Genomic DNA, 22,778 nt, shown 5'->3' with positions numbered 1-22,778 from the left:
AGGAAATCACAGCCTAGAATGAAGGCTTCTATGAACCTGGCTCCCAAAAATTTGGTAAATATTTGTCAAGAGTGTACTATTTCACCATAATTCCTGGACTAATTAGTAACCCCAAAGGGCCAGGAAAAGATACCAGTCACTATTTTATTCTGATACATGTATATAAATTACCATATACAACTGACCTGGCCTATGCCAATGAATGTTATTTTTTCTTGGTGAGCTATAACACAGTTACATTTCTAAATTGTATGTTTGTCTCTATTACCAATATAGGATGTACACACACACTGTTCTAACTATTTTACAAAGATTAACACGTTTAAACCCCACAGCAATCCTGTGAGGTAGTTATTATAATCCCCAATTTGCAGGTAAGGGAATTGAGGCACAGACAGGTTAAGTAACCTATTTGTTTTCCATTCACCTATTTGAATTCTACCTGCCAGGGATCCAATTAAGATATTCAAATCCATCTTCAAAAGAAAGAGTGTTTTTTTTGTTTTTTGTTTTTTTAAATGATACATGATTTTTGGGATTACAACAATCCATAAAAAATTGGATAACTTGTCACCTTTGTGATCTGGAAGAGGTTGTAAAGCATGGTCCTTGATACACACTTGATATATAAGAATTATCTAGTCCTTGGAATCATTTAGAATTCATTCATAAATCTTTTTCTATGTAGTAGCAATAGTTCTTTAGGAACTACTTCAATTGTTATTGGTTGGTTTACTTTTCCTACAGATTGTTTGGTTCTTTTGCTATTTTATATATTTTGTATTTTTGTAAATATAAAGTTTTCTTGAGCTTACCTCATATTATGCATGGGGTTTCCTTCTAATTTTATTTATTTTTTAGAGACAGGATTTTGCTCTGTCACCCAGGCTTGAGTGTGGTGGCACAATCATAGCTCACTACAGCCTCCAACTCCTGGGCTTAAGGGATTCTCCCGCCTTGGTCTCCCAAAGCACTGGATTACAGGCATGAGTGACTGCGCCTAGCTCTTCTAATTTTAAAATATCACTTTTATCCATTGTCATATCCCTCTTCAGTTCTGTAGTTGATGTTTGCACAATCTGACAAATTTGAATCAGAAAAACACATATAAGATAGCTCACATAAGATAGTAAGATAATCATAGTAAGATAATCAGTTCAAAGATTTACGTACAAATTTAAGAATTATAAATGCAACATTTATTTTTCACTTTTCAATAATGTCTTTTTCTGAAATGAAACATTTCAAACAAATAGTTTAATATAGTTTAGTATTTAATACGGCATTTTTAGTACTATTTTCTTTTGTGATCCAGTTTATATTCTTTAAAAGTCCCCTCCCAAAACATTAAATATCCTAATTTCATCTGAGCAATTATACACACACACACAGAGTCACTATTTTCTTTATTATTATTTTATTTATTTATTTATTTATTTATTTATTTATTTATGAGACGGAGTCTCGCTCTGTCGCCCCCCCTGGAGTGCAGTGGTCGGATCTCAGCTCACTGCAAGCTCCGCCTCCCGAGTTTACGCCATTCTCCTGCCTCAGCCTCCCTAGTAGCTGGGACTACAGGCGCCCGCCACCTCGCCCGGCTAGTTTTTTGTATTTTTTAGTAGAGACGGGGTTTCACCGTGTTGACCAGGATGGTCTCGATCTCCTGACCTCGTGATCTGCCCGTCTCGGCCTCCCAAAATGCTGGGATTACAGGCTTGAGCCACCGCGCCCGGCCAGAGTCACTATTTTCATTACTTATATTATCTCTGCACAGTAGAACAACTGCCAAGACTGAGGTTTATTGAGGTTCAACGACAAATGTCTTTGCTTGTAAAATTCTCCTTGTAGTCCTAACACACTGTCACAACAAAACAAAAATAGGCAGTTTACCACATGGGGTTTAGTAATGGTTAGGTAGTCCTTAGGTTCTCCAACTTGTGTTATGATAAATTTTAATCATTCTGAAAACCATGGCTGTATCATCCCATGTACATATCATCCATGTATCATGGATGTGGGGGGAAGCATTAGTTAAGTATATACTCAGAATTCATATGATTAAAAGAAATAGATAGTTACTTTATCTACATAATATTCCCACTTAGTATTTCAATTAATTTTAATTGCATTAGCCCTCTATCCTCCCAAGTTTAATTACTAGGGACACAAAAATTTTATCTTTGATGCCAAGTGCCAAAAGAGCAACTTGTTTTTACTGTTTGCTTTTACTCTGTAATAGATATTGAAATATTTTAGATTCTTTCACCTTCGATTGTACTTTCTTTGTGTAGTAGCATGCCCTTTATATTGATAAAAAGATGTAGAAAACCTGAGTAAACGATTTTCCTTAAATACTGTTTAGAGTTAGCAAATTGGCAGTTTTGAAATAATAATTGTATTTTAAACTCGCAAAAGCCAAGATATTTCTGTAATATTTTATACACTTCTTAGAACTGCATCACAAATGAATTTCAAAAATTCTGCTCCTGAGACTGTGGTAACTACAAAGCATGAAAAAAAAAAAAATGTATACTTTACATAGTGCTATAGCTTCTGCTAATTTTCTTTTTGGGACTTAAAAAATCTACCCCCTCAAGTGTTAGATAAAAAAGCGAATGCACATTTAAATCAGAAAAAGGAACCAATCACACTCGTCTTTCATGTTTCTGTATCTTTTTATCATCAGAAACAGCTGACCCTTGGCCAACATTACATGATTTGGAGAAATAATTGGAAGTCTACCACAGGGAGACTAAATGTAAAACTCCAATCAGATAAATTACAACACGGATGTGGTAAGTTATAGAACACACACCCAAATGTGATTTAACTTCCAAGAATTTTAAGTAGTATTTCCCAATTAAAGTATCTTTAAGGAAAAATGCAAATATGGGGCCTTTGTTAGCAAGATTCCAGAACAGGAAAAGCGGAACTCAAAGCCTCTCTGGTTAAGTGACCTGCGTTCTGGCTTACCTCTGAGTGATGGGCCTACTGCAGAGCCCGCCTCCCACCACAGTGCTGGCCCAGAATTTATTACACGAACTAGTTTGTAACTAAACGTTGGAAGCATCACCATATTGCCAGTGAGAAGTAAGATTGAAAAATAAAACGATGCTGTCCCTTTTCGCTCTTCCTTAGGACGTCTCCTCCTGCACTAAGGGTTCAGGTGAAGGGTGGAAACCGGCCAAGAAGAGGAAGAACGTGAACCAGTAGGGGGCAAAGAGGAAAGGACTCCCTTTACAGACTTTGGTGCCATTTTTACTTTCTGGTTGCTAATCTGAAACGTTGTGCGATTACAATGACGACCCCTCTCCCCCTAGGGTCCTAATTATCTCCGGGCCTTTTCCCGTGCACATCCCTGTGTTATATTCTGGTGCCTGTGTTGCCCCCACGCCCCCATTAGTAAAGGAAAACCACCCCTTTTCTGCCCCTAAAGTGATCTATAAACGAAGGAATACAGATGAGGATTTAAATCCCAATCCTAATTCCAAGGGAGGCTGGAAGCCCCCTCAGCCGCGCCCTGGCTTGGCCCCTTCATCTCGAGCTGCGGTGACGCCGGGGGCAGGTCTTCCACGTGTCTTTACGGAGGTGCCAGGAGGGAGGGCGTGAGGGATTACCCAAGGGAGGGGAGAATATCGCAAAATAGGCCAAGTCGCTGCCCTCTACTCAACTCGCAGGGCCGGAGGATGGAGACGGAGGGATGCGGCGGGAGGGCGGGACAGCCCAGTCGCCGCCAAGTAGGAGAAGCGGAGTCGGGGAAGCCCACCCACCCGCCCGCCGCAGTCCCCGCCCTGCGCCGCGCCGCGCACGCCTGAAGTCATTGCCTGAGGGCCCGCCCCCTCGCGGCCCCAGCCCCGGCTCTGGCTCAGCCGGCGGTGGGGGTGGAGAGAACCCGCAGCTGCAACTTCGCCTGGAGCCTTTGAGCCTGGGCTCAGCCGGGGATCTAACAGCCGTCACTGCTGAGTCGCCGCTTCCCCGGCGCGGGCCTCAGCCCAGCCGGTTTGGCCATGGCAGCCGCTGCCACTGCGGCGAATCTGGCCCCTGCGCTCCCCGCCCGTAGCTGAACAGCCGTTAACCAGCCATCCCGCCTTTCCTCCTGCCCGTGCCGCCGAGGCCCAGGCTCCGCGCAAGTTTCCGCCAGCGAAGAAGCAGGAGGACGGACGTGAGGAGTCGGGCGTCCCCGGCCCACCCGGCCCTCTCGCCCGCGATGTGGGGGCGCTTTCTGGCTCCGGAGGCCAGCGGCCGGGATAGCCCCGGCGGAGCCCGCAGCTTCCCTGCCGGTAAGGAACGGCACAACGCCCCGGCTGGGGTGGGGGTCACGGCCGACCGCGGCGCCTCGGGACCTCGCCTCCGCTCCCCTCCCGCCTCAGGCCTGTCTTCCCCCGGCCGCCTCCCCGACGTCGCCGCGCGCCCAGTGTCCTCCCCGCTGCCAGCACCCGGGCTGACATCTGGCTTGCCGCGTCCCAGGCGCATCAGCTCCGCATCCCTCGTCCCCGCCGCTCCTCCTTGGGCTGCAGCCCCAGCGCCCCCAACTTCCAGCTCGCTTGGGCCCCCGCGGGTTGAGCTTTATTGTCTGCCCGGCTTTTTCCTTTCACTCGTGGGGTGTGTGACCGGCGTGATAACGGGGCTTGCCCGTCGCTCGCTGGGACCCGGGCGGGAAGGTCGCTGCGACCGTGCTGCGGCGGCGGCTCGGGCGCGTCTCCCAGGGGCCGCAGTTCCGTGCCCTCCAGGCTTCTGGGAGGCGCGGGCTGGGGTTGGCTGTGCCCACGCCCGCAGCCGCTACTTTTAGGGCGCGTTTTGGGGAGGGAGAATGCTGCCAGAGATGCGACCGCTATCAGCCACCCCCAAGGGAACTTCAGCCCCTCGGAATCAGCCACCCCCAAGGGAACTTAAGCCGTTCGGAGGAACCTGGTCGCCGCCCCGCAGCCCCTCCGGCGTAAGGGGAGGGCGCGTCCTGCAGTAGCCAATGGACCATTGAGCAACCAGGTTGCGAATCTGTTTGGCTTTCCGTGGTCCCTTCAAGGAAAATTAGGGGTTTGCTGCATTCCGTGTCTGATGGGGGCTGTTTGTATCGGACAGCCATTTCGTGCTTGCGTCGCTCAGAAGTTATGTAGGAGCCACAAAATTAGGATAAATCTTCCCCTAACTTGGGATAAAAAATAAGTCTTGGGTTGCCTGTGATATGTTCTCTAACGATGATGGTCCTTCCAGGCACTTTTAATCTTAATTGAGGTTTGAGGCCTTTTGAGAAACTGAGTTATATGGACCTTCTATGCAGAAAAAACAATGCCATATATACATACGCAAAATTTTCCCTACAGTTTTAGCTGGTTCTGGGACTCCTGTTAAGTATCCTTGCTCCACACAGTGTTTGAGCTCGACTTGTGTAACTTAGAGATATTTTTGCATACATTTCCAAAGAGGTTACTTACAAAACAAAAAAAGCAGAAGCAGCATTTGGAAAGGGGTCTTTTGATGGTAATATTTTCTACTGTTTTTTAAAAAATCAGGCACTAACCGAGTCACTAATATCAGGCTATTGAAATTTCGAATAATGCAATTCTGTGATAGTTTAGATATTTGTGATGTGGTTTTTAAAAAGACATATATACATTTTAAAAAGCCAGAGTTAGATTTGAATCATTCACTTAAGTTTAGTCCTGAAACACTTTTAGAAATTTAATGTAGGTATGAATTTTATAAAAAGCAGTATTAAGTAGGGATTTTTTTTTCTAAATTGTATGCTATTTGTCCTAAGGAGACAGTAGTTCAGAGATTTCCCCAGTTTACAGATTATTCACAAATCCTGTCATCTAAGTAACTTAAGTGATTGAGAAGCTACTTCATTATCCCTAGGGGCTAGAGGGAGTGGTTTCAGTTTATCTGAAAATGTCAAAAGCCATCTGTAATGTCTTTAACCTATTAAAATTTATTCGTGATAATAGCAGCTTGTTTGGAGGTATATCACTGAGGCTTGGTGTCTATTTTTCATTGTTTTCTATGAAGAGAACATTTTAGTATGTAAAGTTGAGTAAGGAAGGACTTTGTTATGTTGCAGTCTCTAGAGAGACATTTGCTATGGCATAGAATAATAGTGGAAGAAGATAATTCATAAATACTACCCAAATTGAAAAAATTTGGACAGTATAGCTGTACCAAAGCATGTATTTTATCTCAATTTGTCAGTAATAAACCATTGGCAAATCAGGACATGGCTTTGAAAAGTTTTTTTTCAGCTATATGCTGAAATAGTAATGTATTTATTGTGTTTCTTCCCTTTTTGAGCAAACATAAATATTTAAAATTATCTTTGATAATTTTAAGTTTTAAAAAGTTCTACCTTAGATGAAAAACTTGTGTTGCTTCTTGTGCAAATGAACAGATGGTGAAGGTCAAGATAATGACCTCTGAGTTGATTCATGTAGGGATCTTTTGGAAGGAAATTTTTATTTTTGAAATGTTGTTCAGTATATCTTTTGAATAATTTGAGCAGTTATTCTAGCCCTAAAATTGGACTTGTCTGAAAACAAAGCGTGAAGGCAGGGATAAGTAAATAATTTCTGGTATTAAAGTGAGTTTATCTTAATATGTGGATTAATTCAAGGTGTCCTGAAACTGGTTTGTTTGTTTATACAAATATGTAACTAGACTAAAGGAAAAGCCAAAGGTACTGTAGAACCACTTCCTAAAAATCAGAAGAAATTTTTTTTTAAAGAAATGGCAGTACAAAATAGGAATAATAAGTGTAGTTTGAAAAATACTGAACTTTAGCCTTCACTTTAGGATTCAGTTTGATTTGGCTTTTCCCATTTTTCAGCTTTATGGAGTAACTGTTGTAAACCAAAAATAAAATGAGTATTTATTTGTTTATATTTTGAGACAGAGTTTCCCTCTGTTGCCCAGCCTGGAGTGCAGTGGTGCGATCTCGGATCACTGCAACTTCTGCCTCCCGGTTCCAAGCGATTCTCGTGCCTCAGCCTCCCAAATAGCTGGGATTACAGGCCTGTGCCACCATGCCCAGCTAATTTTTGTATTTTTAGTGGAGACAGGGTCTTACCATGTTGGCCATGCTGGTCTTGAACTCTTGGCCTCAAGTGATCCACTGGCCTCAGCCTTCCAAAGTGCTGGGATTATAGGCGTGAGTCACCCCGCCCAGCTAAAATGAGTGTTTTCCTAAGTTTCCTTACAAAGGTCAAATAAAAGCCTCTCTTTTTTATATTGGCAAGTGTGGTTAGAAAGGTAATTTAAAATAGAACAATGGGTATGTTTTTTATGCATTTGGTTGATTGCATTTGAGATTACCCTATTGTTCAGAATGTATACTGGTTTCAAATTGGGTGAAGGATAACCATATTTCCCATAAGCTTTTGAAATCTAGCATGATAGAGTGATACTTTGAGTACTTCCTAACACCTAATTGTGCTAAGTATGTTCCTTTTCGTAAATAATTTTTTAAAAATAATAACTCAAGCCAGGCACGGTGGCTCATGCCTATAATCCCAGGACTTTGGGAGGCCAAGGTGGGCGGATCGCTTGAGGTCAGGAGTTCCAAACCAGCCTGGCCAACACGGTGAAACCCAGTCTCTACTAAAAATACAAAAATTAACTGGGCGTGGTGGTGTGCGCCTGTAATCCTAGCTACTCAGGAGGTTGAAGGCAGGAGAATCGCTTGAACCCGGGAGGCCGAGGTTGCAGTGAGCTGAGATCATGTCACTGCACTCCAGCCTGGGTAACAGAGTGAGTCTCTGTCTCAAAAAACAAAAACAAAATCTTATATATTCAACTCCTAAAACATTTTGAGGTAGAGTATTATACTTTTATAGTATGTGAAAATAAAATGTTACAGGAAACACTTGATCTGAAAAAAAAGTCATTTGTTCATTGCTTTGAGCTTTATATTTACCTCTTAGTTGATGCATTGCCATAAGGTGTTTAGTGATGTCATAATGATAGTGGTAATAACTGGTATGGTTACAACAGGTAATATTGTTTTCTGCTGTAGTTCTGAATTAGATGGACTTCTAAGAGTACTGTAGTAACAATGAAACATAACTCTGGCCTAAACCCAGCTGGGCATGTTCTTTCATAATAGGTTTTGCGGGGGGGTGCGGGGGAGTAAGAGGTGAATCTTAACTTTAGTGATGACTTTTGTGAAATGAACTTGATTAATAATTGGAATTTGATCACTTACTGGCTTGAATGAAGCTGGTAAATTAATCTGAGGCCAAGTAATGGTGAGTTGATAACCTCTATTGTCATGTTGTAATATTTATGTGTGTGAACAGAAAGGGTTGAGAGAGTCATGATTTTTCTGACTGGATGAAATGTGTATTTATATACTTTGAAAAGATGATGAAGACAGTCTTCTGGATAGTATTTTCCTGAGTTGTAGCCTAATTAGTTTACATACATTTTGCATTAAGAAAATGAAGAATGTGATCATCAGACACTTTTTAAGCCATATACTTTTTTTTTTTTTTTTTGAGGCGGAGTCTTCACTCTGTCGCCCAGGCTGGAGTGCAGTGGCACCATCTTGGCTCACTGCAAGCTCCGCCTCCCGGGTTCACACCATTCTCCTGCCTCAGCCTCCCGAGTAGCTGGGACTACAGGTGCCCGCCACCGCGCCCGGCTAATTTTTTGTATTTTAGTAGAGACGGGGTTTCACCGTGTTAGCCAGGATGGTCTCATCTCCTGACCTCGTGATCCGCCTGCCTCGGCCTCCCAAAGTGCAGGGATTACAGGCGTGAGCCACCGCGCCCAGGCTTTTTTTTTTTTTTTTTTTTTTTTTTTTTGAGACAGAGTCTCTGTCACCCAGGGGTTGACTGCACTGGAGTGCAGTGGTGCGATCTTGGCTTACAGCAGCCTCCGTCTCCTGGGTTCAAGTGATTCTCCTGCCTCGGCCTCCCGAGTATCTGGGATTAGAGGCATAAACCACCATACCTGACTAATGTTTTGTATTTTTGTAGAGACGGGATTTCACCATGTTGACCAGGTTGGTCTTGAACTCCTGACCTCAAGTGATCCGCCTGCCTCAGCCTCCCAAAGTGCTGGGATTACAGCCATAAGCCACCGCACCCAGCCAATTTTTAAGCAATAACATGTTATTCATTATTATTACTACTATAAAGATTTTCATATTTTACACCGGCAAAATAATATTCTAAGAAGAGCAATTTATTGTGTAGGGTCATTTAAGGATGGGCGTGATCAACATAAAAATAATATCAAGTTACTTTCCTTTTTTTTTTTTTTTTGAGACAGAATCTTGTTCTGTCGCCCAGGCTGGAGTGCAGTGGTGCGATCTCGGCTCGCTGCAACCTCTGCCTCCTGAGTTCAAGTGATTCTTCTGCTTCAGCCTCCCGAGTAGGTGAGACTACAGGCGTGCACCACCATGCCCGGCTAATTTTCGTATTTTTAGTAGAGACAGAGTTTCACAATATTGGCCAGCCTGGTCTCGAACTCCTGACCTTGTTATCTGCCAGCCTTGGCCTCCCAAAGTGCTGGGATTACAGGCGTGAGCCACTGCACCTGGCCCCAAATTACTTTTCATATCAATATTTTGCTTTCTGTTTCCTTTAATTAAAAAAATGGTTACCTAGCATAGTGCTTGTTACCTTGGCATTAGAAATGTTTGTGAGTTATTCTTTAAATAAATATAGTATGCTAGACATTGTATTAGCCTCTGGGGATATATCATTGAACAAGAAAGATAAGGTTGTTGCTCTAAGGAGGCTTGTATTTTACTTTAAAAACATTTTTTAGGTTTTTGTTTTTTGTTTCGTTTTTGAGACAGTGTCTTGCTCTGTCAGTCAGGCTGGAGTGCGGTGGTGCAATCATAGGTCTGTGCAGCCTTGACCTGCCAGGATCAAGCAGTCCTCTCACCTCAGCCTCTCAGGCTCAGCTGGGAATACAGGCATGTGCCATGACTGCTGGCTGATTTTTATAATTTTGTAGAGATGAGGTCTCACTGTTACCCAGGCTGGTCTTGAACTTTTAGGCTCCAGTGATCTCCCGCCTGGGCCTTCCCAACTATTGGGATGACAGGCATGAGCCACCATGCTACCTGGTAGTGGCTTGCATTTTAGCGGGGAGGACAGTAAGTGAACAGATAATGAGATGATTCAGCTAGTGTTAAGTACTAAGAGGAAAAGAAGATTGGTGAGGTGGCAGGGGATGGGCAGAGCTCCTTGAGTGGCTGGTCAGGGAGGCCTCTGAGGAGGTAACATTGTTACCTGAATGATGAGAAGAAACCAGACATGAAGGGAGAAGTGTTCAGGTGGAGGGAACAAAAAAATCTCCAAGGCAGAAATGAGTTTGAGAAGTTTGAAGAACTCCAGTGAGTCTGGAGCTTAGTGGGCAGGACTGTGAGGTGAAGAAGGCCTGATAATAACGTTGAGGGGTTGTAGGGAGTCTGGATTCTATTCCGCATGTCTGAAGATGCTGGAGAGTGACTTTATTCTTTCACTCCTGAGCACATCGAGTGCCTACTATGAGGCAGATACTATTCCCATGTATTGGAGACATGGAACAGATATTCCTTGTCCTGGGTGCTTACAGTCAGTCTTGGCTATTCTGTAGAAGAAGAAATTGTAGAGGAGTGGGGCAAGAACAGCAGTAGGGAAGACAGCTAATAGGCCATTGCAGTTATTAGGTGAGAGATGATGGCTTGAGTTAGAATGGTTAGATTGGATTTGGAGAGAAGAAAATGGATTTGGGATATACATGAGAAATCTTAAGTATTTACTGATGGTTTGGAGTTGTCCAGTAAGGGAAAGAGCAGTCAAATATGACATCTTAATTTTGGCTTCTTTGATTATAATTGATAGTGATGCCATTTCCTGAGATGGGGAAGGTTAGTGGGCAGAGGACAGTGGGGAGAGAGTATAAGGAAGATAAATGGAATCAAGAGTTCTTTTTTGGCCATGTGAAATTTGAGATCCTTTTGAGAAATTCAGGTGAGATGTTGAGTATGAAGTTGGGTATAAATGCTGGAGCTCAGTGGGGAGGTTGCTGGGTGAGAGACAGGAATTTGAGGATTACTTGGGTATAAATGGTGTTTAAAGGTCATGGGTCACACTGAGAGAATAGAGAAGACAGTAGAGGACTAAGCCCTGGGACACTACATTTTCTCTTCAGGCAGAGGAAGGTGAGCTGTCCCCAGAGACGCTGAGAAGGAGCAGCCAGGGAGGTAGGAGTAAAAGCAGAAGAATGAAGTGTTCTGGTAGACAGGAGTCTGAAGGCAGTAGTGATCACCAGTCTCATGCTTCCAGGCAGCCATGTAAGATGAGTCCGAACAATGCATCAATGCATTTGGCCAGTTTCAGTGAGATACTTAAAAATTTGAAATTAGAGATTATCTAATCCAGTGGAGCTGACTTTATTGCATAAGGATTGATACATAAGTGCTTAATAAATGTTTGAATTGCTTTCTCTTTACCACTTATTAAGCTAGGGTGACCAGTTGTCTAGGTTTGCCTGAAGTTTCAGTTTTAAAAAACTAGGGGATGTGTGTCATAGGTTGCCTGGGACTGAAGGGTTTCCTGGGATTCCTTACATTGAACAGTGGCCAAGTCTTGACCAGAGTACTGTGTCTGCTCAGGGCATCTGAACCAGTGTTAACAGTGTTCTCATCCATCAGAATAGAAGATTCTCTCAATCAGGGAACCAGACTTAGTACTGTATCTAGTTTTATTTCATGCTTATATTAACCTCTGTCTGATCTGAGAATCTGCCTCAGAAAAGTAACTCTATCCCTACTTTTGCTTTTTTTCTCCTGCCATAAAGTGTTTAAAGACTTCATTAGGTAGTGCCAAATTAATTAAAGTGGTTGATAGGATTTTAAGTTCCTTTAAAGAGAGAGTTAACGTAAGATCAGAAACTGTTGTATGCCTTTCTACACTGTTAGTGTGACTTATTTGCTTTATTGATACTCCTTTTGAAAATAGTTTTTAGTATTAAAGTTTAGAGTTCTGAAATGAACTACAGTTTTTAGTTATATATTTCTCTGAAAGATTTTGGGATGAAAGATTTGGACTATGTTTCATGTAGTTTAACATTTTCTACCAGTTGGTTACATTGCTTTTGTAGAGGCAGAGATTACCTCCTGACCATAAGAAATTACATATATATGGCCTTGCCATGACATTTCTGAAGCTTTTCTAAAGCATTCTCATTAATACTGAGCATTCTGTCTCATTTTAGGAATAATGTACTGAAAAGTTAGACTAGAAGTTAAGTGCTTTAATTTTGGGAACAGAAAACTTCTGTATATTTATAAAGTTTCTCAATTATTTTGAAATATTTTAAGACTTTTTATTTTTCTTTAGCCATTTAAATGTATTGTTTATAGTTCTTATGTTCTAGGACAATGATAAGCCTGTCTGAAACACCAAGTTGTATATATTTGTAGTGGTTTTATGAACAGCCTCATTAGTTGTTAACTGTACCTAATTTTCCCAGTTTTTAAACAGGAAAAAGGACTTACAAAAAACTAAATTAAATACATGGCTATTATTCCTAATAGTTGCCAAAATGCTTTTTTGAACACGACTTTTTTTTTGTTTTTGAGACGGAGTCTCTGTCACCCAGGCTGGAGTGCAGTGGTGTGATCTTGGCTCACTGCAACCTCTGCCTCCCAAGTAGCTGGGATTACAGGTGTGCACCACCACTCTGGACTAATTTGTTTTATATATATATTTTTAGTAGAGATAGGGTTTCACTGTATTGGCCAGGCTGGTCTCGAACTCCTGGCCTCAGGTGATCCGCCCCCCTCAGCCTCCCAAAGTGCTGGTATTACAGGTGTGAGCCACCGTGCCTAGCCCAAGAAAAGCCAATTAGCTTAGATTGAGCTAGATTTTAATGTAGGTATTTTTTGACTAGTGTGTTTATGTGAGAAAGTATACTTACTTGATGCTGCTAACCTTATTTTAGCTGAGTGAAAGCATCTTCAGTGACTGTTTAATTTCCAGTCTTGGAATCTGATCTTATTTTATTCTTGATTCTTACTTTCTTCTGGCCTAGAATTTTACGTTTGGTTAGAACCTAACTTTTCGTGTCTGAGCAGATCTTTGGATCTCTTTTGGGGTTGGAGCAGCACACTTTCTCAGTTCCCCTCCCCATTTTGCTACCTGTTGTTTATTTTTATTTTTTTTGACACATTGTTACAAACCTTTCCTAAAAAGGGTAGGGTAGGTGTATAGCAAATGTTTTGAGACTATAGAAAATCAATGGACTCCTTATTTTTTAGACATGCCTAACAGTAAAAATTTCACCCAAGTGCTCCTATTTTAAGTATGCAATATTTATTATACTTTATCAATTTTAAAATATACTTTAAAAATGTTTTGGCATTTTTGATATCTGGATGCATCATGTAATTCAGGGTGTCATTTAATTGGCATCCTTTTTTTTAGTGGTACATATAATTGATATATTTTAAAAATTATTTTTTCCAACTCACGTATGCAGATACATGAGTCATGTTGATTTCCAGTATGCCCTCTCCATATTGAGCGTTTCATTTGAAAGCATCTTTACCCTAATGGGGATTAATGGTTGTTTTTTCAAACAGAAAATCTTGGTGCCATATGACTGTCAGATCTGATTTTGTAATTTTTTTTTTCTCTTGCAAAAGGAATGTTGAAGAGTGTGCATGGGAAGCATCAACTTGACTATTTTCTTGCTTGTTTATACTTATATTTTTAGTATTATCTTCAGGTTTTTCAACTTCAAGTTTCTTTGCATTAATATTTTAGAGCCACAGATCCATTTTATGAGGTTGCTAAAGTAAAACTACATAATGTTATCGATATGCAAATCTGTTTAACCAGCCATGAACTGCAATGCATTTCCATATGAAAAAATCAAATGAACGAAGGAGAGTGTCACTGTCAAGCCCTCTGTATAGAACACCTCCATTTATGTTATATGTGTAACATAACGCTCTGACAATCCGAGTAAGGGTACTAGTGTTAACCTGTATGTTAAATATTATAGCAAAATGTAATATGTTACTTTTTCCTAAAGATACTTTTCGATATAAACAGAAGTTGTTTTCTTCCAGCAGCTTGCCAGTGGCTTGGCTCATGTACTCCCTGGCATGCATGTATTCACTTTGGAGATCGTAGGGATAGAAAGCTTATGCTTAATCTCTTGGAATAATGTTAAAAAAGTGGTGGTTATCAGAGAGATGGGCATTGGGTTTGTGTTTTGAAGGAGATAAGTAGTTGTAAACATGCTAGTAGGATATTAATATTAACAGAGAAGCTGGTGACAGCGTGGATGTCCTTGATTGAATAGGGAGGGAAAAGAGCAAGGTTAAAAACTTGGAAGAGAGTGGGGTACTGTACCTCATGAGGAGCAGAAGAATTATTGTTATGTGGTATTTGTCAGATGATTTTTTTTTCTCATTATTAAAGTTACACATGCTCAGTAAAATGTTGACTCAGTACAGAAAAGCTTAAAGTGAAGTAAGCTTTTTCATCTTCCTTTCATGCCAGTCCTCCACTCCATTTTTAATAGTTTTTAAGTTATCCTTCTGGAAAATTTCTATGCATGGACAATAATAAAAATAATAACATTTTTTGAGATCCTAATCATATGCCTGGCACTTTCAAAAATATCTTTACAGGCCAGGCACAGTGGCTCACATCTGTAATCCCAGCACTTTGGGAAGCTGAGAGGGCGGATCACCTGAGGTCAGGAGTTTGAGACCAGCCTGGCCAACATGGTGAAACCCCATCTCTACTAAAAAAACCCCACAAAATTAGCCATGCATGGTGGTGTGTGCCTGTAATCCCCACAACTTGGGAGGTTGAGACAGGTGAATCTCTTGAACCTGGGGATGAAGGTTGCAGTGAACCGAGATCATGTCACTGCACTCCAGCCTGGGCAACCGAGAGAGGCTCTGTCTCAAAAACAACAACAACAAAAAACTTTACATGTTCATTGATCACAACAACCCTATAATATAGGTACTATTCTATAATTTTTTTCTTCTTACATATGAAGAAATTGAGGCACAGAGAGGTTAAGTGATTTATGAGGACTTACTGCTAATAAGAGGGAGAATGAACCTGCACCCAGGTAGCCTGGTTTCATAGTGCACATCTTTTCCACTGAGATATACTGGTAATTCTATGATAAAAGAAACAAATTAAGACTATTGGAGTCACTTACCCTAGAGATAAATAGTACTGAAATGGAGTGGAGGATTGGGATGGAGAAAATAACACTATGTGATGTTTCTGCCATCTTAGCTAGATATTCTGCACAGTGTAGTATAAGATTTGTTGGTTTTTTCTTTTTGGCTACTGTTAGTATGAACATTTTTTCTTACAGTTTAATGTTCTAATTTTTTTGTGTGACTTTTGTGTCTTTTTACCTATTGGAGACTGTTTTCCCATGTTAGGAATGTTGGCCGTCAGCTCTCTAAATTATTTAAAATTACTTGAAAAAAAGCTGCATTGATAGATATTTACTGATCTCTAAATAGATACTTAAATGCATACTGGCTCAAGGGATAGTTTAAAATATCCTGGATTTTAAAATAAGCAGACAACCACCACCAAACAAAACCCCTGTTTTAATCCTTCTTCTAAACAGAAAGATATTTTTGTAGTTGTAAGGCTTCCAAAATTCTAATTTTGTTCTGTGAACATTTGTTATGTGTCCAGTAGTTATGATGACTACATTTATTGAGACCCTGTATAAGTGTGCAGCTCTATGCTAGGTACTGGACACTAAAAAAAGTTGCCTTTCATTTTTCATAGTTTGGTGAGAGAGAAGAAAGTCGTATACATATGGGTTAATATAATTTAATAAATGTTGTTGGAATTTTGAATAATATATTGGGAGTGAACAAAGTAGTAGTTATTTAATGCCACCTAGAGGAATCAGGGAAGACAGAACAAGTTAATTCTGAACTAGGACTCTTAAGATACAGAAGTGAAACAGCTTGGAGTCATGAAGGAGTCTCATCTGTTTGGAGGAAGTGATTAGGTAAGTGTGGCTGGATAGTTTTTGTAAGTAGAAGTTGCAAAGTAAAGCTGACAATTGGTGAAGAACTTTGCCTGACTTACGGAGTTTGAATTTTATGTCATATGCCGTAAGGGGCTCATAGATCTATGTAAGTAGAAGAATAACATAAATATGCTTGATTCTAGAAGATAATTCTGATAGTAGAGTAGAGACTGGCTTGAGTGGAGTTATTCCAGCAACAGAATAGGTTCTTTGTGCAAAAGTACTTGTTAATATTTCAGAGATGTTAAAATGTGAACCACATGCTACTTACATGATATGAGGGTAAACACACTTTATCTACTGTTTTATTTGAAAGGGTTGGTTTCCAAGTTGATTTTAAGACCTAATGGGTGACAGATAATCTGCATTCTGAAAAACATTGCAATTTGTATTCTCGATTTGTATTCTGTATTCAGCTTATTTAAAAGTATAAATCTGCTTTGTCAGTAGTATTTTTATTTTCTTCGATTTAGAGCTATCATTAAAATATTCAGTGAGATTAGTTCTTGTTCTCAGTGCAGTTACATATATATTCAAATACTGTGGAAGACTTGATACTGTATGCATTTTTACTTCCAATAAAAGAGCTTCAGAAATAGAATAGGTTGCTTTTTTATTTAATGCTAATCTTCTGTCTGAGAAATATTCAGAATTTTTAATGTTATCCCCAGGCAGCTCAGTTTTCTATTTAAAAGAATTAAAATTAGTATTAAAAACATTAGTATTGAAAAATGTTCCAAAGAGGAGTTCCAATGTAGAGTGTCTTGGGATCTTTGCTGTTCTTACAGCAGTGCTTTTGTCTTTAGTTAAGACATTATTGCCAGAGATTATTCAGCCTTATTTTAAGTTTTATGTGTACAGTGCATACTAGATATCAATATTCCCATTTCAGTAACACAGTCTTGTAACTATTCTGTGAGAAAATTTTCCTTATTAAATCGCTTGGTCAGCATATTTCACATGTACTTCTTCCTGTATTGTGTTTTTGGGTTGACTTGTCTAAAGACAAGTCATGTCATTCTTCTCAGACCGTGAATTTTTTCAGTCTGAATTAAAAGATTAGAATGTTATTTTCATGACATTTTTTTAATCATCTTCAATGTTTGAGGCACATAAAATACCAGATCTTCTTTTTAAAGACATAGTTATACTTAAAGGTTAAGGAAAATTAGTTCAGGTGGGAGGAGATCAATTTATATAGTTAATTCTTTTCTTTTCTTTTTTTTTTGAGACAGGGTCTCACTGTGTTGCCCAGGCTGGTCTTGAACTCCTGGGCTTAAGCAATCTTGCTGCAGCTTCCTGAGTAGCTGGCATTATAGGCATGTGCCACATGTGATGTATATTGCCTGATAGCCTATCAAAAGTTTGTGTTTTTGTAATGAACAGATTAACATTACCATTATCAGTGTATGGGAGTATCTAGGAATACTGTTGTTTTGTTCTTTTAACATTTTTGCTAGATTGATAGCTGAAAAATAGCATGTCTTCTGAATTTGATACTACTTGTTTACCAGTGGGCTTGGATTATTTTTCAGAGGTTTTTATTTATTTGTGTTTTTCCCTTTGGGGTTTGTCCTTTGTCCGTTTAGACTAAACTCTTTAGTATTTATTTATTTATTTTTTAGTTTGCTTATGATCTCTTTATAATTATGCATTAGTACCATATCTGCAAATATTTTTAGTGTTTACCTTTAATTTTTTAAATATATAGACAACTTTTTTTTTTTTTTGAGACGGAGTCTTGCTTTGTTACCCAGGCTGGAGTGTGGTGGCATGATCTCGGCTTACTACAGCCTCAACCTCCCAGGTTCAAGTAGCTTAGCCTCCCAAGTAGCTGAGACTGCAGGCGTGTGCCACCATGCACACAGGCAAACATTTTTTTGTATGTATATTTTTTCTTTTGTAGAGATGGACTTTTGCCATGTTTCCTAGGCTGGTCTTAAACTCTTGAACTCAAGCTGTCTGCCTGCATTGGCCTCCCAAAGTGCTGGGATTACAGGTGTGAGCCACCCTGCCCGGCCTAGACAACAATTTGATGATTTATGTGGTTGCTTACTTTTTGTGTCCTTCTGTAAAAATCTGAGGTTCAAGTTTATAAGGTGGCAGTACACTGAAGGAAATTCTAGGAAGACCATTTCCCTGAGTTGCTAAATAAAAAGGCTCTAAGTGTGTACTGTTCTGTGATTCAAAGATAGAATTTAGAGTTTCTAGAGGGGTGGAATGATAGCATGTCTTAGACCATTTTCCCTGTCATTTCTCATAGCTTTTTTTGTGTAAGAGCTCGATAACAGATAGTTGAGATTGTACTGATGTGCTTTGGAAATCTGTGGAATAGGTATCTTATTGAGTAGATGATACTGAGATACTGTGATGGAAATTGAAGATTACAACTATTGTTCTTTTCTAAATAGAAGACTGTCCCCACTTTCACATCTGTAGACAAAATTAGATTTTTTCTAGTTTTCTCAATATTGTATTCAAGTTGTCCAGAGAAACAGAGCCAATAGGATTTAATTAATTAATTAATTAATTAAGAATTGGCTCATGAGATGATGGTGGCTGAAAAGTCCCAAGATCTGTGAGGTGATTTGGCAAGCTGGAGACCTGGGATTGTTGATAGCATAGTTCCAGTCTGAAGGTTGGTAGGCTCAAGCCCCAGGAAGAGATCAGTTCAAGGTTGAAGGTAGGAAAAAGCCAGTGTTTTAGTCAAAGGGGATCAGGCAAGAAGAATTCTCTTTTGCTTAGGGGATGGTTAGCTTTTTTGTTCTGGTCCGGCCTTCAGTTGATTCAGTGAAGCCCACCCACATTATGCAGGGCAGTCTGCCTTATCCAGTCGACCAATTTGAATATTGAGCTCATCCAGACACCTTCACGGAAGTAATGTTTGACTGCATATCTGGGCACCCCAAGGTCCAGTCAAGTTGTCATATAAAATTAACCATCACACGTATTCGACATTGTCCAAGAGTTCCATACCATATGGATAAACTGAGATCACTTATTCTGGAAAAAGAAACCTAAAACACTTGTTGACTTTTATTTGTCTTTGTAATCCTTCAAAAATTTCAGTAGTGCTTTCATGAATTGTCAGATTCTGAGCAGCCTGGCTTGCTGATATGTCGTCTAGGATAAGCTTACTTTTCTTCCAAATAAAGGATGGCTGGAGTTACTTATTATGAATCAGTTGAATTTTAGGGAATATTTTCAGTTAGAATGATTTTTTACCCTACATCTCAGGAGTCTGCAAACTGGTCCCCAGGTTACATCTGACTTGTCGCCTGTTTTTGTAAATAAAGTTTTATTACAACATAGCCACATCCATTTTATTGTCTACAGCTGATTTAGACTACAGTGGCAGAACTGGCTAGTTGAGACTGAGATTGAGTGACCTACAAAACTGAAAATATTTACTATCTGGCTCTTGACAGAAAAGGGTTTTGTTGAACTGTTTTTCTGGCAATAATTAATTATACAAGACTAATGATTGAAGGTTGTCCTAACTTGTGATAATAACACCATAGCATTAGTATATGCAGTGGGGCTTTCCTCCCCATTACTGGAGTGAGTGAGTGAGTGGAGACAGAGTGAGAGAATGATTATTTCCTTTTAATCTACAGATTGCTTATTGGCCAAGACTTGTCAACAATAAATAGGGTAGAGGTGTGTTGTGGGCTTTAATGGAGCGTGACTTTATACTGCTTAAAATAGTTATATTGCCTAAAAGCGAGAGTTTTAATTTTAGCCATTTTATGCAGCTTTTGTAAAAATTGTTACTAGGAATCTGAATTTATGTATCTTGATCTATAGCTGGTTTCTAATCTCAGAATCAAATGTTGATATAATCTGCAAATCAGTATACGTAATTTTCAGCCTTTCCCCACATAAACTGGTAGAATGAATAATAGTAGTAACCAAAGATGGAGTAAATGTTCCTGTAATGTATTTCTTCCTTTAGTAAAACATAGTCAGTGTTAGCATTTAGATACAGAGCTCCTGAAAGCTTCTTCCATGTATATAAATGTACAAACTCTTCTCCAGCTATGGAATCATATTATTTATATAGCTACGTAAAATGCTTCTCTTCCATACACACTTAATGTATTTTGGACGTTCTTCCATGTTAAAAAATAGGTTGATAAAATCATTTTTAGCACTCAAACATTATCAACTAATTTACAGTATATATTTTGTTCATAGGCATTTACTTACTTTAAGCAGTGCTGTCAGGAATGTCCTTATATTCATGTTTATTTGTACTTGTCTGATATTCCCTTAGGATAAATTCTCAGTAGAAGGTCATGTCTATGTTGAAATTTAGATATCACTTTCCAGTTTGTCCTTTAGAAAGGTTGTACCAATTTGCAAGGCCACAAAAATATATGAACATTCCCCTCACTTGGTTGACACCAGTCTTTCATTTGTCAACTTGATAGTTTTAAAAATCCAGAAAATTTATTGTCTTTTTCGCTTCTCCCACTATTAGTGAGATTTGGTGTATTTTCTTATATTTATTTTTCATTTACATAAAGTCCCAGCCTATTTATGCTATTTGGTGGGTATTCTTAAAAAAAAAAACGATTATCCGGCTAATAGGTTTGCACTTGTGAGACTAGGCTGGTTGCCATTTTTGATAATGGTTTAGGTAGGACTTTGAGCTCATTTAGATGGGATGTTACCTGATTGAAAAAAACATTTTGGTATAGATTAGAGACCACAGATCAGAATTAGAATAGATCTGGTGACAGAATGCCTTCTTCTGGTGCTTTAATGTGAGTGTCGAATCACTTGAATTGAAGTCTCATTCTGAGAGAAGTGTAGAATCTACAAAGCTTTAAGTGGTTGTTCTGGACCTCAAAGCTGGTAAAAGTGTGTCTTTGGACAATATTTTTCAATTTTGATTTGTTAATTTACATGTATAAGGCTTTTAAGGCTGCTTATGTACTTTATACATCTGTAAAGTATATACATCTAAATTTAAGTGATAAAATTGCATTTAAATAAAACTTTAAAATAATAATGTGACAATGTTTTATTAAAAATGAATCATTAATGTTGAGCTTAGTATGACAGAAGTAGCTTTAGGTCTGGTTTTATTAATTTGTTAATATGTTTTGATTTTAATACTAACATAGAGAACGACTGTTCCTCAAAGTGTGGTTAAAAGAAACTGGTATAATTAATTTTATGCATGTTTGTTGTTTTGTTACCCTTATGTTTAAACTGCCAGAAGGCATTCCTTGCATGCTGGTTTCAATAGGGTATCATGGAATAATTCTGTAAAGCTATCTTGTTTCAAATAATGGTAAATACCCAGTGATGTCATTTGCTCTTTACTTAGAAGCAACTGCTATTTCAACCGTAAAACACAGATGGGGACATTGAATTACGTGATAAATCTTTTTAAGATTGCTATATAGATATAGGAGCATTGAAATTATGTGGAAATAATGTGTTAAGGTGGCTATTCAGATAATCTGTAATGTGCTTATTAATTTTTTAAGAACTGTCATTGAAATGAAAGCCTAAAATTCATGTGGGGAACTTCTTAACTTTTTATGAATAATTCTGTAAGCCCCAAATTGAGACTCACTGTGTTAGGCATTAGTAAAGATTTGTGCTTCTACAGGTTTTATATAAAGTTTAACAAATTAAAAATTTCTCTTTCTAATTATAGTACAATAACAATTTCTAGATGCTTATTTATTTCTGTATCTCACTTGTAACAAATAGTACAGATTGGCACTGGTCCATGGATATCCTTTGAGTAGCACTGTACTAGACAATAAAATAAGTGATGGGTAAAACAGAAAAAGTCAAATAAAAGTTAAGTAAAAATGGGTAAGTGAAAATAAACATTGAAAGAACATTGAAAAACTTAAATTAGCTAAAAAATATTTAAATTAAAAGGACAAATCAAGCTAAGAGTGGGAAAATGCTGTGCTATTAAATTTATTAAATAATAATTAAGGAAATCAAATAAAATAATGTAAAATAATTAAAAATTTTAAGTGATTGTAGAAAAAATTTAGTAGATAGTAGAAAAAATGGATTGTTTTCATATTCCATGTGGATATCCTATTTATATTATCATGCATTATTATTGAATTTTTCCTGAGCCCTGATTATTCTCAGCTAATGCATATATGTGGAATCACAGATGCCTACCTATCAATTATTCTAGAGCAGAGTACTGACATTTGAAGATAAGTGGATAGTTTCAACATTTTTAATAACACAGCAGTACATCTTTAAAAGTTTAATGCCCAGAAGCAGAAAACAGAGTTCTTCAGCTAGAAAAAGCTTATGTAATCACACTTAATTGATATATGTGTGATATATACATTTATTTGGTTAATTTTGTTGATCATTTTAAATTATTTTGGGCAGAAAAGAACATTTTATACCTTTTATACCCTTGTGTATTTTCCACAAGGTAAAAAAAAAACTTCTGCCTATTCAGATATATGTGTTAACTGTTACATATTTCCCTTTTCAGGCCCAGATTATTCATCAGCATGGCTACCTGGTAATGAATCATTGTGGCAGGCCACAACTCTTCCATCTAACCATCGAAATAACCATATCAGGAGACACAGTATAGCTTCTGACAGTGGAGACACTGGCATTGGAACTTCCTGTTCTGATAGCGTGGAAGGTGAGCTAAAATTCTTATTGTTTATATGTGAATCTTTGAAGAGTGGTTGTGGTACAAGAATATTCAGGGGATATGTTTTATTGTTTCATACTGAAAATTATAG

The 22,778-nt window shown here is 38.8% G+C and overlaps 1 protein-coding gene across 2 annotated transcripts in view; it reads left to right on the top strand.

Moving 5' to 3' along the window:
- Window positions 1-2,692: 2,692 nt before the first annotated feature.
- CEP85L (centrosomal protein 85 like) overlaps window positions 2,693-22,778 on the top strand; it is a 179,471-nt gene continuing 159,385 nt past the window's right edge. Inside the window, exons 1-2 of one of the 2 annotated variants that reach the window (XM_025382846.1) lie at window positions 2,693-2,795; window positions 22,517-22,675. In XM_025382846.1, the coding sequence (XP_025238631.1) occupies window positions 2,714-2,795; window positions 22,517-22,675 (241 nt within the window). In that variant the 5' untranslated portion in view covers window positions 2,693-2,713. Of the gene's footprint in view, window positions 2,796-3,597; window positions 4,281-22,516; window positions 22,676-22,778 lie in introns of those variants that run through there. The other variant, XM_025382847.1, reaches the window with a different exon arrangement.

Source organism: Theropithecus gelada, chromosome 4, assembly GCF_003255815.1.
Source record: "Theropithecus gelada isolate Dixy chromosome 4, Tgel_1.0, whole genome shotgun sequence".
Lineage (NCBI taxonomy): Eukaryota > Metazoa > Chordata > Mammalia > Primates > Cercopithecidae > Theropithecus > Theropithecus gelada.
The sequence above is the reverse complement of the archived record's forward strand: the minus strand, read 5'-3'. Positions and strand labels throughout refer to the sequence as shown.